Below are 17,298 nucleotides of genomic sequence, written 5' to 3'. Positions count from 1 at the left end.
TCCATTTAGCCAGTCTGTGTCTTTTGGTTGGAGCATTTAATCCATTTACATTTAAGGTAATTATCAATATGTATGTTCTTATTGCCATTTTGTTAATTGTTTTTTATTTGTTTTTATAGGTGTTTTTTCTTCCCTTCCTCTTTTGTTCTCTTGTGATTTGATGACTAACTTTAGTATTGTGTTTGGATTCCTTATTCTTTTTTTGTGTGTGTATCTATTGTAGATTTTTGGTTTGCTGTTACTATGAGGTTTTGATATAGCAGTCTATATATAAACAAGATTGTTTTAAGTTGCTGGTCTTTTAATTTCAAATGCATTTCTAATATCCTGCATTATGCTCTCCTCTTCTCATGATTGCTGGGGTTTTTTAAATATTTATTTATTTATTTATTTGGTTGCTCCGGGTCTTAGTTGCAGCATGTGGGCTCCTTAGTTGCAGCTCACAGGACCCTTAGTTGCGGCTTGCAGGCTTCTTAGCTGCAGCGCACAGGCTCCTTAGTTGTGGCATGCAAACTCTTAGTTGCAGCACGCATGTGGGCTCTAGTTCCCCGACCAGGGATCGAACCTGGCCCCCTGCATTGAGAGCACGGAGTCTTATCCACTGCGCCACCAGGGAAGTCCCCCATGATTGCTGGTTTTGATATCATATTTGTGTGTGGATGATTTCCTACCTTTACTTTATGTTTGCCTTTACCGTTGAGCTTTTCCATTCATAATTTTCTTATTTGTAGTTGTGGCCTTTTCTGCCTAGAGAAGTTCTTTTAGCATTTGTTGCAAAGCTGGTCTGGTGGTGCTGAATTTGAATTCTCTTAGCTTTTTCTTGTCTGTAAAGCTTTTGATTTCTCTGTCAAATCTGAATGAGAGCCTTGCTGGGTAGAGTATTCTTGGTTGTAGGTTCTTCCCTTTCATTACTTTAAATATATCATGCCTTTCCCTTCTGGCCTGCAGAGTTTCTGCTGCGAAATCTGCTGATAACCTTATGGGAGTTCCCTTCTATGTTATTTGTTGCTTTTCCCTTGTTGCTTTTAGTATTTTTTCTTTGTCTTTAATTTTTGTCAGTTTGATTACTGTGTGTCTCGGCATGTTCTTCCTTGGATTTATCCTGCCTGGGACTCTCTGCACTTCCTCTACCTGGCTAACTGTTTCCTTTCCCATGTTAGGGAAGTTTTCAGCTATTATCTCTTCAAATATTTTCTCAGGTTTTTTCTCTCTCTCTTCTCCTTCTGGGACCTCTATAATGCGAATATTGGTGCATTTAATGTTGTCTCAGAGGTCTCTTTGGCTGTCCTCATTTCTTTTCTTTTTTTTTTCTTTATTCTGGTCTGCAGCAGTGATTTCCACCATTCTGTCTTCCAGCTCACTTATCCATTCTTCTGCCTCAGTTATTCTGCTAATGATTCCTTCCAGTGTATTTTTCATTTCAGTTTTTGTATTGTTCATCTCAGTTTGTTTGGTCTTTAGTTCTTCTAGGTCTTTGTCTGAGATCTTGGATCATCTTTACTATCATTGCTCTAAATCCTTTTTTGGGTAGATTGCCTATCTCCACTTCACTTAGTTGTTCTCTGGGGTTTTATCTTGTTCCTTCATCTGGGACATATTCCTCTGCCATCTCATTTTGTCTAACTTTCTATGATTGTGGTTTCCTTACAACAGGCTGCAGGGTTGTAGTTCTTCTTGCTTCTGCTGTCTGCCCCCTGGTGGATGAGGCTGTCTAAGAGTCTTGTGCAGGCTTCCTGGTGGGAGGGACTGGTTCCTCCCCACTGGTGGGTGCAGCTGGGTCTTGTTTGTCTGTTGGGCAGGGCTGTGTCAAGGGGCATGTTTAGTGGGCAGCTGTATGCTCAGGAAGACTTTAAGCAGCCTGTCTCTTGATGGATGGGGCTGTGTTTCCACCCTGTTGGTTGTTTGGCCTGAGGTGTCCCAGCACTAGAGCCTACAGGCTGCTGAGTGGGTCCAGGTCTTGGTGAGAAAATGGCCGCCTCCTGTAGGGCTCACACCAATGAGTACTCCCCAGAACTACTGCCACCAGTGTCTTTGTCGTCGCAGTGAGCCAAAGCTGCCCCCATCTCTGCAGGAGACCCTCCAGTACTAGCAGGTAGATTTGGCCCAGGCTCTTATGAGGTCACTGCTTTTTTTCCTGGGTCCTGGTGCACATGAGACTTTGTGTGCACTCTCCAAGAGTGGAGTCTCTGTTTCCCCCAGTCCTGTGGAATTCCTGCGATCAAACCCCGCTGGCCTTCAAAGCCAGATGCTTTGGGGGCTCCTCCTCCTGTTGCCAGACCCCCAGGCTGGGGAGCCTGACGTGGGGCTCAGAACTTTCACTCCTGTGGGAGAACTTCTGTGGTATAATTTTCCAGTTTGTGGGTCGCCCACCCAGCAGGTACGGGATTTGATTTTATTGCAGTTGTTTCCCCTCCTACCATCTCACTGTGGCTTCTTCTTTGTCTTTGGATGTACGATATCTTTTTTGGTAGATTCCAGTGGTTTTGTCGATGGTTGTTCATCAGTTGTGATCTTGCTGTTTTTGTAAGAAGTGAGCTCACATCTTCTACTCCACCGTCTTATCTCTGTCTTTTCTTTCCGTTTATATAAAATTGTTAACAGGTTATCTTTAGTGGTCAAGTTGTGTAGAAATTGTTCATTTTTATATCTGTATTTTCTAATATTTCTTCCAATGAATATGAATAGTTTGCATAATAAATAAAAGAATGGGGAGAAAGAAGACATTTTTTAAAATCCTTTGTCCCAATTTTAGAAAATTTAATAAAATTAGCAAATTTTTAAAGGTAAAAAATTAGTAGAATTTTAATAGTTTAAAAAGAATTTTCTACAGTGATATTCATGAAAGCATTTTTATAACTGAAAATGATACAATGATAGTATTAATGTCCCAAGATAATTATCCATATGGTAGAATACATAGGAAAAGAAACTAGAAGGATGTTTATCAAACCATTAACCATGGCTGTCTCTGCATCAGGTTCATGGGTGTTATTTTTTGTGTGTGTTTTTCTTCTGTATTTCCCAAAATGTTACAGATGAATACAGGGTACCTTCTTCTTCAGAAAAAAAAAAATGCTTTTAAAAGTCTAAACTAACATCATCTTGTTATTGTTAACCACATAAATACTATAGGAGAAATGGATTGTCTAAATTTAGTATTAAAATAAAACAGCATTTTCCTTTGTGTATGCATGTGTGTCTTAATAGCATGTTCGCTACTTCTCTGTGTGAATAAACTAAAGACAACTACCCTAAAATTTGATTTATCCTATTGTAGGTTGCTTCAGGTGAATGCAATGAAGACACCGAAGTTTACAACATCACCCTTTGTACAGGGGATGAACTCACTCTAATGGGCCAGGCAGAAATCCTTTATGCAAAGACTTTCAAGGAGAAGTCACGACTCAACACCATCTTCAAAAAGATTGGGAAGCTCAATTCCATCAGCAAGCTGGGAAAAGGCAAAATGCCGTGCCTCATTTGCATGAATCACCGGACCAACGAAAGCATCAGCCTCCCATTCCAGTGCAAGGGCAGGTTCAGCACCCGAAGCCCCCTGGAACTTCAGATGCAGGAGGGCGAGCACACCATCCGCAACATCGTGGAGAAAACCAGACTTCCTGTGAACGTGACCGTGCCCAGCCCTCCACCGAGGAACCCGTACGACCTCCACTTCATCCGTGAGGGGCACCGCTACAAGTTCGTGAACATCCAGACCAAGACAGTGGTGGTTTGCTGTGTGCTGCGGAACAACAAGATCCTCCCCATGCACTTCCCTTTGCACTTGACTGTCCCCAAGTTTAGCCTCCCAGAACACCTGGTGAAGGGGGAAGTATGGCCTGAAACCCTGGTCCATCACTGGCTGGGTATCTGCCAAGAACAGTTTGACATCGATGAGTATTCACGGGCGGTCCGCGATGTGAAGACCGACTGGAACGAGGACTGTAAGAGCCCCAAGAAGGGCCGGTGCACTGGCCACAACCATGTGCCCAATTCCCTTAGCTACGCTCGCGATGAGCTCACCCAGTCCTTCCACCGGCTCTCAGTCTGTGTGTATGGCAACAATCTCCATGGCAACAGTGAGGTGAACCTCCACGGCTGCAGGGACCTCGGGGGAGAGTGGGCCCCCTTTCCTCATGACATCCTGCCCTATCAGGACTCGGGCGATAGTGGGAGCGACTACCTTTTCCCAGAAGCTAGTGACGAATCAGTGGGCATCACAGGGAAGTCAGAACTTCCTTACGAAGAGCTGTGGCTGGAAGAAGGCAAGCCCAGCCATCAGCCTCTCACTCGCTCCCTGAGTGAGAAGAGCAGATGTGATCAGTTTCGAGGTTCTGTCCGGTCCAAATGTGCACCTTCTCCTCTTCCTGTCCCCGGAACTCTGGGAGCAGCAATGAAGTCTTCAGAGATTGCCCTACCTCCACCTCCAGTGCCTCCCAAATCTGAAGCCGTAAGTCCTTTCTGGTTTTGGGTGATGTGCTAGTCCTTCTGTCTCTCTGCTCAGTCATCTGCTAATTTATTTTCTTTCTTAAAGAAAACTCCCCAATGGAAGATAATCAGAATGAGCAATTTGCTTAATTTGGAGTGAAATAGAAATATTTGCTGGATTATTTTTACCATTTGGGAGTTGGTTAGAGTTTTACTGTACACTTGATGAGAAATTCTTGGAGAGTTTTTCTGAGGAGAGGTTTAAACATGCTGCCTACAGAACGGATAACAGCGAGGGGACAGCAGAAGGCAGAGACTAGGTAAGAGGTATGAATATGGTAACAGGTATGAAACGATGACACCCTGAACCACAGCAGCTGGTAGCAGCGGATGGCAAGGAGAAATGAGCTGCTTCGGATCATGTTTCAGAGGTGGAACCAACAGTACTTACTGATTAAATTGGATGTGGGTAGTGAAGGAAAGAGAGAAATCAGGAGGAACTCCTAGATTTGTAGCCTGAGCAGCAGAGTGGATATTAGTGCCACTTACCACCGATGCGGATTGAAGGAGGAGTGGATTTATTTGGGGGAAGGAGAGATCAAGAGACATCAGCATCGTTTGTAACTCTCTCCTCGCAGTTACGTTGAGATCAAAGCATCGTGGGGATGCTCACTTACACACCACACATACACACGCAGAGCCAGGTGCCAGCCCGGTTTTGCTTACCACCGCAAACATAACTCAGAGCTGAGGAGGCGTCTATCAGATTTTAATGTAAAAAGGTCATACAGGACAGGAGAAAGAGCCCTCTGTTTTGACCATGTTCTTTGATTGACAGGCACTCTGAACCTTCACGACTCATTTTTGATCATTGGATTTCATTATATCTGAAGGGAGAAAGCGCTTGAGGCATACATAGGGTGTAATTCTGTTCATTTATTTGACAGTATCTATGGCAGTGGTTTCCTTTTTTTCTATCTATCTCTAGCAGAATCCTTTAAAAGAAAAAAAAAAGAAAAACTTATACAGATCACAATAAATAGAAGAATTACAATCAAAACCCATCTGACTAAAGGACAGACTGGAGGGAGGGGGTCTCCCCTTGGCCCTGTCCACTCTGCCCCACCAGGTGGTCTCAGGACACCTCTCTGGAACCACGGGGCTGTGTAGAGCCTCGTATCAAAGCCATGGGCTAGATGCTAGAAAAATCACCATCAGTGACCCCTGAAATCATGACCCTGGACTCTAGTAACTTCCCCTTTTGTAGGGAAGGTAACGGATGAAAAGAGAGGACTACTATACAAGTTAAAATGTGGGAGGTATACATAGGTCATGTGTGGGGGGAGTTCAGAGGAGAAAAGAACTTCTAATTGGGCAAGAGAAGCCTTCATGGAGATGATGACATTTCAAATGAGCCGAGAGTGTATACATGAGTGGAAAGAGCAGAGAGATGGGAAAGAAGGGCGTTCCAGACAGAATGGCTTGAGCAAAGGCAAGGGCAGATGAGGGAAAACGCAGAGTTTTGCTGGGCGAGTGGAGTAGGGCTGAAGAGGGAGTATGAAGGGCAGTGGTGTCTTCAAGGCTGGAACCAGGTCACGGACAGCTCTGGACACCAGGCAGCACTTTGTGCCGGGCGTCACGCATAGCTGTGCATGCAGAGCCCTCATTGCTGCAAAGCTTTCCTGAGAGAAGACCCGCCTCCAGCTGTTTATTCCAGGACAGAAAAACTCCCCAGAAATTGCAGGTCTCTACTTTCCCCTGCTCCTTACAAGATCTACCAGGGATCTTAAGGCACAAGCCCAGAGATCCCCGTATCCAGTAGGGGTTGTGGAATATTTGGGGGAAGTCTTGGTGGAGTCAGAGTCCTTGGTTCTTTTATTCATTCATGTCAGATGGTGTTCCCCAAAAAACAGGTAAAAGGTAAGGGGACACTCCTAGTAAGTACTTTAGGCAATTTTAGGGATGTCTCAACTTACGTGTGTATGTGATGTGGCTTGAAGTTTGGAGCCTTCTCTTCAATAGGAATGTGACCACATGAGCTTTTCCTATAGAACTCTGGTCCCACCTGGCACATAATGGGGACTCCTGTTTGTTGACTGATTGATTGATTGACTCATCCAAGGTGGTCACACCCAGTTATTTACGTAACCAAGTCTTGAGGTAGGAAACTGGCAGTGATTGTTTTCACTGAGGCTAGTGAAAGATGAGTAAGAACATAAATATTAACAGGCCCTATCTTGACCTTGGTACTAAAAGAAAAATGTTAGAGTTAAATTTGAAACTAAAAGCAAATCTCACAGCAGAAGAAAAGGTTTGGGCCTCCAGTCTAAGCCTTAATTTCTTATGACATAAGAGAACCTTCTCAGAGCATATTCGGTTTTTATAGAATGCTCTAATCATAAAGACTTTTTATAAACACCTGAATTTACTTAATTTTCTTTTTTTAAGAATTAGGCATTTCAAATGAAGTCATGTTTTTTATTGGTTCTGTGACCATGAAACAAATTTTCCAGTTTTAGGATGTGCGTGGGATCCGGAGAATGTCATAATTGTTAGATGTGGCTTCAGCTTGTAGCTTTCAAAAGGGAACTTTAATGGGGCATAAATTCAAGTGCTCCCACAGAATTAAATAAAACTTCTTTGGATAGTGACAGCGGGGTGGGTCCTGGGAAAAAGATGGGCTGTAGAAAGGGAAGCAGAGCTGATAATTGGCAAATGAACTCTGCTTTGCCACAGTCCGTGGCCCAGTCATGTTAATATCTAGAGGGGCAGTGGCTCCACTGCAGTGTATGTCAGCCTGTGCCTTTTCTTCTTACTCTATTCTTCACTCCTTACTTCAGGGTCCTAAGTTACAGCAAATATCTGTGCTCTTTCTCCAGCAGATTTTGACAGTCTTTGTTTCTGTAAATGAGATAAAAGTCTTTCTCCTTCAACAGTAATTCTTGCTATGTTTCCAGCAGTGTGCTGCAGTTCCGGCATCATCTGGTTAATGCTTGACCACTGTCCTGCCCATATCCTAAAATGGAAAACTAGGCTATGGGGCCAAACAGAAAATCCTCAGTGGAGGAGTGATCAGTTTAGCCCTGTTAATATACTTTGTACTTGATGCGGCTACTTAGAATTATGCTCTAGTCTGTACCTTTGTAAAGATCGTTAAATACAAAGGTTTTTTTCTTTAAACACAAAACACTGTCACTTACCTTTCCCAAGAATAAGAGACTATTCCCTCCCTAACTGGAACATCCCAGGGAAGAGTAAACAAACAGCTCCTGGTTCCAGGCACAGAAGAGAAATTGTTGGAGATGAGCCCAAGCTGGGGAGCTGCCCAGCTCACTGAGTGGTGACATTTTCATTTTTTAAAATTGTGCAAAGTACCCTCGAATCAGAATGACCTGACAGTTCCTCTTCAGTGGGTTATCCTTAATTGGTTCATATGTTCCAAACACATCCTCTATTTCGTAACATTGTGGGCCTCATTCCATAATTTTAATTTTCTGGCTGTTGGCTGATAATGTCTAAAATATTTACCCAGATACACTCTACAAGTGACAGTCTTCAAGAGCTGTCTTCTTTTGGTTTTGTTTTTTTTTTTTTTTTCCTCTTTGGAAGATGCCATTTTGGAGAGCAGTGACAGGAAGGCTTGATATTGCATGAAATTCTATAAATAGAATGTTTGACTCTCAGACTATTCTGGTCAATGCAGTAAATTACGAATCAGTATCAAAACTACTGGATCACAACTCTTCTATGGCTATGTGTGCAGTAGTATCAAACCTGAGGACCCCGGAACCCAGGGATTAATTAATGTCCTCTGTCTGTCTTTAGTAACAGAAAAAAAAAAGTGCATTCACTCTTGGTTGGATGTTAATGTGGCAGCGATTCCTGAGATTCATGAAAGAAAAATCATAAAAGGAGCTCTAGGTTGAAACCACTGGTTTAAAGCAAGTTTTACTGCAGTATGGATGAAGAATTCGTTAACCTTTGGGATTGACAGGATGCCCCCTGACAGTGACAATATGAGAAGCAGGGTTTAGGGACTGAATTGTAAGATGGATTGGTAGCATACGTTCATTGTTATAAGACTGAAGTCCATCATAAATAAAGTTCCTGTAATGGAGCACACTGTCTTATTGATGTTTGAGAAAAATAAGACATAAAGGGCGAATTTAATCCAGATCCACACTGCACCTAGTTCGGTAGGTGCCTGAAAAGACTGCACTCTACAGAAGTCTGAATCTGCAGACTGAGCAGCTGATGAGAAAATGGAAGGGGACACCAAGCATCCTGAGAGTCTTCATTTCCCTCCTCAGTGGAATTTCACCGGGAGCAGAGAGGAGTGATCTGCCACACTATGTGATGGATAATTAGAGGCACAAAACATCATGTCTAAGAGCCACACGTGGATTTGCATTCTCACGCTGCCACTTAGTAGCTTCATAGCTTCACACCTTGGGCAAACTATTTAACTTTCTGAGTCAGTTCCTGTGGGAATTAATAACAGCGTCTTCATTGCATTATTGTATTGTACAAAGTACTTGGCAGTTTTCCCTGGCACTTGGTAAGCATTCAATAAATAGTAACAGTAACTTAATATGGAATGCATTCTTTTTTAGGGTTAGACAGAAAATAATTTTTTGGAGGTTATTTCCCCTGTCCTTCCTTGCCTAAGGTATAAGGCCTCTCCAGAGAGTCATGGAAGCTGATGGGGACTAGGACACCTACCTCCACAGACAGACCAGCAGAGAGCCCTGGCACACAGGCAGGGGACAGTCATCCCTGCATTCCAAAAGTGCATCCTAACAGGCTTGAAAAATAGCAAAACATTCTTTTCATCTGACTTTTAAAATGTCTGCTTGATAAGCTAGGTGTTATGTGTTATAGTTACCTACCTGTGGAGCCAAAATTGTAATCATGATAAACCAAGAAAAGAGCTACAGAAATGCTCAGCATCCTGTGGGCCCCAATAATATGTAATCCTTTCATGGGGGATTTGGGGGTTTTGTAGAACTATAGAGTACCTATGAAAAAGCCACATGTGGTTCTAAGGCTGCAAATATGTGTCAAGAAACTGAAATTCCTAGGAAAACCTCTCTAGAAATATTAAAGCTGAGAAGTTGCCTTGGCTAATTCCATTAGGCATGGCAAGGCTAGGTCATGGTGCTACCAGGTGTCACACCTGGATGTGTCCACCCTACAGAATGAGGACCCTCACAAGACTACCCAAATTAAGAAAAAGTCATAGAAATGTACTGTTTAAAAACCGAGAGAAGTGATTTTTAAGAACTGAGCTATAAGAATTAATTCTACTCTACAGCCAGCAAACACTGAGGAAAGAGGCGGCAGGACATGCATACTAAAAACAGCCCTTGCACCAAAAATATTAAACCAACCCAGGCTACACAGGATGCTCCCACATAAAAATAGCCCTCCAAGACCACAGTAGATAATTGTTTCTCCTAAATTCATAGAGTAAGAGAAATATAAGTAAAATGAAGAAGCAGAGGAAATACTCCCAATTAAAAGATGAAGAGAATTCCCTTGAAAGAACAAACAGACCTGATCTTCAGTCTAATAGACACCAAGTTAAAAAGGAGATAATGAAAATGCTGAAGGAATTAAGAAGGGCTATCCATAGGAATGCAGATTACTGTAAAAAGGAACTAGAAACTATAAAAGAGGAGCCAGGAAAAATTAGAAAACTCATTTGCTGAGATGAAAACTGACTGAGCTAAAGGCAATGAATAGCAGATTGAATAATGCAGAAGAACGAATAAGTGTTCTGGAAGATAGAATAATGGAAGTCATCCAGTCGGAACACAGAAAGCCAAATTGGAAAAAAAAAAAAGAAAGCAAAATAAGAAACCTATGGGATAATATAAAGCATGCCAATCTACACATAATAGGGATCCCAGAAGGAGAAGAAAGAGAAAAGGGGTTCAAAAATGTGTTTGAAGAAATTATGGCTGAAAACTTCCCGAACCTAAAGAAGGAAACAGATATCCAGGTACAGGAAGCACAGAGGGTCCCAAACAAGATGAACCCAAACAGACCTACACCAAGCCATATTATAATAGAAATGGCAAAAGTTAAAGAGAGGATTCTAAAGGCAGCAACAGAAAAACAAAGAGTTAATTACAAGGGAACCCCCATAAGGCTATCAGCTAATTTCTCAATAGAAACGTTGGCAGGACAGAAGGGAATGGCAAGATATAGTCAAAGTCCTGAAAGGGAAAAATCTGCAACCTAGGATATGCTACCCAGCAAGATTATCATTTAGAATAGAAGGAGAGATAAAGAATTTCTCAGACAAGCAAAAACTAAAAGAATACAGCAATACTAAACCTATCCTAAAAGAAATATTGAAAGGTCTTCTCTAAATAGAAGAGAAGCAAGAAGGTATAGGAAAGAGAAAATCACAATTGGAAAGTAAATCACTTAATAAGCCAGTAGACAGATTTTTTTAAAAATCAAAAAGATTTTTGTGAAAGCGATGACAACCACGATGAACAGCAAAAGGATAAATATGAAGATGTAAAAGAGGACATCAAAATCATAAAATGTGGGCGAGGAGAGTAATAAAATGTAGACTTTTTTGGTTTTTTTTAGAATGTGTTTGAGCCTATATGACTACCAGTCTAAAAGCAAGTAGCTAGGAAGGGGTTAAAATACTTGAAAAACAAGGTAACCACGAATCAACACATAAAATTGACTTACAAAAACCAAAAAGAAGAGAACACAAGCATAATATAACAGGAAATCATAAACCACAAAAAGAAAAAGAAAGGGACAAAGAAGAAATACAAAATCAACTGGAAAACAAGGTTTAAAATGGCAATAAATAAATACCTGTCAATAATTACTTTAAGTGTCAGTAGACTAAATGCTCCAATCAAAAGACAGGGGAATGGCAGATTGGATTAAAAAACAAGAGCCTATAATATGCTGCTTATTGTAGGCAACACATAAAAAAAGAGACCCACTTTAAGGCAAAGGACACACGTAGATTGAAAGGGGATGGAAAAAGATACCTCATGCAAATGGAAATGACAGAAAAGTGGGGGTCGCACTACTCATGTCAGACAAAACAGACTTTAAAACAAAGGCCATAAAGATAAAGAAGGACACTATATAGTGATAAAGGAATCAAGACAGGAAGAGGATATTACATCCTCAAAATATATGCACCCAATATAGGAGCATCCAAATATGTAAAACAAATACCAATAGACATAAAGGGAGAAATTGATGGGAATACAATAATAGTAGGAGACTTTAACACCCCACTCACATCAATAGACACATCTTCTAGACAGAAATCAGTAAGGCGGCAGAGATCCTAAAGGATACAATAGAACAGTTAGACTTAATTGATATTTTTCAGGACATTACATCCAAAAAAAAACCAGAATACACATTCTTTTCAAGTGCACACAACATTTTCTAGGATTGACTGCATACAAGGGCACAAAACAAGCCTCAACAAATCTAAGAGTATAGAAATTATTTCAAGCTTCTTTTCTGACCACAATGGCATGAAACTAGAAATCAACCACAGGAAAAGAAATAAGAAAAAAAATGATTACATGGAGACTGAACAACATGGTACTAAAAAACCAGTGGGTGAACAACAAAATGAAAGAGGAAATCAAAAAATACTTTGAGACAAATGACAATAAAAACACAACCATACAAAATCTATGGGATGCAGCAAAAGCAGTTCTTAGAGAGAAGTTCATAGTGATACAACATGCCTTCCACAAAGAACAGGAAAAATCTCAAACAACCTAACCTACCACCTAAAAGAATTAGAAAAAGAAAAATAAACAAAATCTAAAGTGAGCAGAAGGAAGGAAGTAATAAAGATCAGAGAGGACATAAGTAAAATAGAGATTTAAAAAACAATAGAAAAAAAACAAGAGCTGGTTCTTTAAAGGGTAAACAAAATTGACAAACCTCTGGCTAGGCTCACCAAGGAGAAAAGAAAGAGGACCCAAATATACAAAATAAGAAATGAAAAAGGAGAAATAACTGATACCGCAGAAATACAAAATAAAATAAATAAAATAAAATAAGAGAATACTATGAACAATTATATGCCAACAAATTCAACAACCTAGAAGAAATGGACAAGTTTCTAGAAACATACAGCCCACCAAAACTGAATCAAGAAGAAATAGATAATTTGAACAGACAGATCACTAGAAGTGAAATAGCGTCCGTAATTTTAAAAACTCCCTACAAACAAAAGTCCAGGACCAGATGGTTTCACAGGTGAATTCTACCAAACATAGAAAAAAGAACTTATACTGATCCTTCTCAAACTCTTCCAGAAGACTGAAGAGGAAGGAAGGAATGTATGTCCAAAGACATTCCATGAAGCCACCATCACCCTGATACCAAAGTCAGACCAAGACAGTAACAAAAAAGAAAGTTACAGGCCAATATCTTTGATGAATATAGATGCAAAAATTCTCAACAAAATATTTGCAAACCAAATCCAAAAACACATAAAAAAAATCTTACACCACAACCAAGTTGGATTCATCCCAGGGTCACAAGGATGGGTCAACATAGCAAATAATCAATGTGATAAACCACATCAACAAAAGAAAAGACAAAAACCACATGATCACTCAGTAGATGCAGAAAAAGCATCCATTCATGATAAAAACTCTTACCAAAGTGGGTATAGAGGGAACATATCTCAACATAGTAAAAGCTATTGACCACAAACCCACCGGCAGTATAATACTCAACAGTGAAAACCTGAAAGCCTTCCCACTAAATTCTGGAACAAGACAAGGATGCCTACTCTCACCACTTCTATTCAACATAGTATTGGAAGTCCTAGCCACAGCAGTCAGACAAGAAAAAGAAATAAAAGTTATCCAAATTGGAAGAGAAGAGGTAAAATTGTCATTATATGCAGATGGCATGATACTATATATAGAAAACCCTAAAGACTCCACACAAAAACTACTAGACTGATACACAAATTCAGCAAGTTAGCAGGATATAAGATTAACATACAGAAATCTGTTGCATTTCTTTACACTAACAATGAAATATCAGAAAGGGAATGTAAAAAAAAAAAAAAAAAAAAGCCCTTCTATTCACATCAAAAAAAAAAAAAAAAATAGGAATAAACCTGACCAGGACTTCCCTGGTGGTCCAGTAGAAGAATCCGTCTTCAATGCAAGGGACGCCAGTTCGATCCCTGGTCAGAGAACTAAGATCCGACATGCTGTGGGGCAACTAAGCCCATGCGCCACAACAAAAAGACCCCATATACCACAACTAAGACCCAACGCAGCCAAAAACTTAATTAATTAATTAATTGTTTTAAAAAGTCAATCTTAAAAAAACCCGACCAAGGAGGTGAAAGACTTGTATGCTGAGAACTATAAAACATTAATAAAGGAAATTGAAGATGATTCAAAGAAATGGAAAGATATTCCCATGCTCTTGGATTGGAAAAATTAATATTGTTAAAATGAACATACTTCCCAAAGCAATCTACCCATGTAATGGATATCCCTATCAAATTACCCATGACATTTTCCACAGAACTAGAACAAATAATCTTAAAATTTATATGGAATCGCCAAAGAAATCCTGAGGGAAAAAAAGTTGCAGGCATAACCCTCCCAGACTTCAGACAATACTACAAAGCTACAGTAATCAAAACAGTGTGGTATTGGCACAAAAACAGACATATGGATCAATGGAACAGAATAGAGAGCCCAGAATTAAACCCACACCCCTACAGTCAATCTTTGACAAAGGAGGCAAGAATATAACATGGGAAAAAAAGCCTCTTCAGCACGTGGTGTTGGGAAAGTTGAACAGCCGCATGTAAATCAACGAAGTTAGAACACACCCTCACACCATACACGAAAATAAACTCAAAATAGCTTAAAGACTTAAATATAAGACATGACACAATACAAGGTTGCCCACTCTCACCACTATCATTCAACATAGTTTTGGAAGTGTTAGCCACAGCAATCAGAGAAGACAAAGAAATAAAAGGAATCCAAATCGGAAAAGAAGAAGTAAAGCTGTCACTATTTGCAGATGACATGATACTATATTTAGAGAATCCTAAAGATGCTACCAGAAAACTCCTAGAGTTAATCAATGAATTTGGTAAAGTAGCAGGATACAAAATTAATGCACAGAAATCTCTTGCATTTCTATACACTAATGACGAAAAATCTGAAAGTGAAATTAAGAAAACACTCCCGTTTACCATTGCAACAAAAAGAATAAAATATCTAGGAATAAACCTACCTAAGGAGACAAAAGACCTGTATGCAGAAAATTATAAGACACTGATGAAAGAAATTAAAGATGATACAAATAGATGGAGAGATATACCATGTTCCTGGATTGGAAGAATCAACATTGTGAAAATGACTCTACTACCCAAAGCAATCTACAGATTCAATGCAATCCCTATCAAACTACCACTGGCATTTTTCACAGAACTAGAACAAAAAATTTCACAATTTGTATGGAAACACAAAGGACCCCGAATAGCCAAAGCAATCTTGAGAACGAAAAATGGAGCTGGGGGAATCAGGCTCCCTGACTTCAGACTATATTACAAAGCTTCAGTAATCAAGACAGTTTGGTACTGGCACAAAAACAGAAATATAGATCAATGGAACAGGATAGAAAGCCCAGAGATAAACCCACACACATATGGTCACCTTATCTTTGATAAAGGAGGCAAGCATATACAGTGGAGAAAAGACAGCCTCTTCAATAAGTGGTGCTGGGAAAATTGGACAGGTACATGTAAAAGTATGAAATTAGAACACTCCCTGACACCATGCACAAAAATAAACTCAAAATGGATTAAAGACCTAAGTGTAAGGGCAGACACTATCAAACTCTTAGAGGAAAACATAGGCAGAACACTCTATGACATACATCACAGCAAGATTCTTTTTGACCCAGCTCCCAGAGAAATGGAAATAAGAACACAAATAAACAAATGGGACCTAATGAAACTTAAAAGCTTTTGCACAGCAAAGGAAACCATAAACAAGACCAAAAGACAACCATCAGAATGGGAGAAAATATTTGCAAATGAAGCAACTGACAAAGGATTAATCTCCAAGATTTACAAGCAGCTCATGCAGCTCAATAACAAAAAAACGAACAACCCAATCCAAAAATGGGCAGAAGACCTAAATAGACATTTCTCCAAAGAAGATATACAGATGGCCTACAGACACATGAAAGAATGCTCAACATCATTAATCATTAGAGAAATGCAAATCAAAACTACAATGAGATATCATCTCACACCAGTCAGAATGGCCATCATCAAAAAATCTAGAAACAGTAAATGCTGGAGAGGGTGTGGAGGAAAGGGAACACTCTTGCACTGTTGGTGGGAATGTAAATTGATACAGCCACTATGGAGAACAGTATGGAGGTTCCTTAAAAAACTACAAATAGAACTACCATATGACCCAGCAATCCCACTACTGGGCATATACCCTGAGAAAACCATAGGCCAAAAAGAGTCAAGTACCAAAATGTTCATTGCAGCTCTATTTACAATAGCCAGGACATGGAAGCAACCTAAATGTCCATCGACAGATGAATGGATAAAGAAGATGTGGCACATATATACAATGGAATATTACTCAGCCATAAAAAGAAATGAAATGGAGGTATTTGTAATGAGGTGGATGGAGTTAGAGTCTGTCATACAGAGTGAAGTAAGTCAGAAAGAGAAAAACAAATACAGTATGCTAACACATATATACGGAATCTAAGGGACAAAAAAAAAGAAGGCCATGAAGAACCTAGTGGCAAGACGGGAATAAAGACACAGACCTACTAGAGAATGGACTTGAGGATATGGGGAGGGGGTGGGGTGAGATGTGACAGGGTAAGAGAGTGTCATGGACATATATACACTACCAAATGTAAAATAGATAACTAGTGGGAAGCAGCCGCATAGCACAGGGAGATCAGCTCAGTGCTTTGTGACCACCTAGAGGGGTGGGATGGGGAGGGTGGGAGGGAGGGAGATGCAAGAGGGAAGAGAAATGGGAACATACTGTATATGTATAACTGATTCACTTTGTTATAAAGCAGAAGGTAACACACCATTGTAAGGCAATTATACTTCAATAAAGATGTTTAAAAAAAAAAAAAAGACATGACACCATAAAACTCCTAGGAGAGAACATAGGCAAAACATTCTCTGACATAAATCATACCAATGTTTTCTTAGGTCAGCCTTCCAAGGCAGTAGAAATAAAGCAAGAATAAACAAGTGGGACCTAATCAAATTTACAAGCTTCTGTACAACAAGAGAAACCGTAAAATGAAAAGACAACCTACAGACTGGGAGAAACTATTTGCACATGATGTGACTGACAAGGGCTTAATTTTCAAAATATACAAACGGCTCATACAACTCAACAACAAAAAAGCGAACAACCCAATCGAAAAATGGGCTGAAGACCTAAGTAGACATTTCTCCAAAGAAGACATACAGCTGGCCAACAGGCACATGAAAAGATGCTCTAGATCGCTAATTATTAGAGAAATGCAAATCAAAACTACAATGAGGTATCACCTCACACTCGTCAGAATGGCCATCATTAAAAAATCTACAAACAAATGCTGGAAGGGTGTGGAGAAAAGGAAGCCCTCCTGCATTGTTGGTGGGAATGTAAATTGGTGCAGCCACTATTGAAAACAATATGGAAGTTCCTCAAAATACTAAAAATAGAGTTGCCATATGATCCAGCAATCCCACTCCGGGGCATATATCCAGACAAAGCTATAATTCAAAAAGATACATGTCCCCCTATGTTCATAGCAGCACTGTTCACAATA

The 17,298-nt window shown here is 40.0% G+C and overlaps 1 protein-coding gene across 5 annotated transcripts in view; it reads left to right on the top strand.

Moving 5' to 3' along the window:
- Positions 1-17,298, top strand: part of GAREM1 (GRB2 associated regulator of MAPK1 subtype 1) — a 211,630-nt gene that overhangs the window by 179,215 nt on the left and 15,117 nt on the right. For all 5 annotated transcript variants that reach the window (XM_036822954.1, XM_036822953.1, XM_036822952.1 and 2 more), the window contains one exon: positions 3,278-4,450. In XM_036822954.1, coding sequence (XP_036678849.1) covers positions 3,278-4,450 — 1,173 coding nt within the window. The remainder of the gene's footprint in view (positions 1-3,277; positions 4,451-17,298) is intronic.

The sequence above is a fragment of the Balaenoptera musculus genome, chromosome 14 (genome assembly GCF_009873245.2).
Source record: "Balaenoptera musculus isolate JJ_BM4_2016_0621 chromosome 14, mBalMus1.pri.v3, whole genome shotgun sequence".
NCBI classification, from domain to species: Eukaryota; Metazoa; Chordata; class Mammalia; order Artiodactyla; family Balaenopteridae; genus Balaenoptera; species Balaenoptera musculus.
Note: the sequence above shows the minus strand (reverse complement) of the source record. Positions and strands in the feature narration are given on the sequence as shown.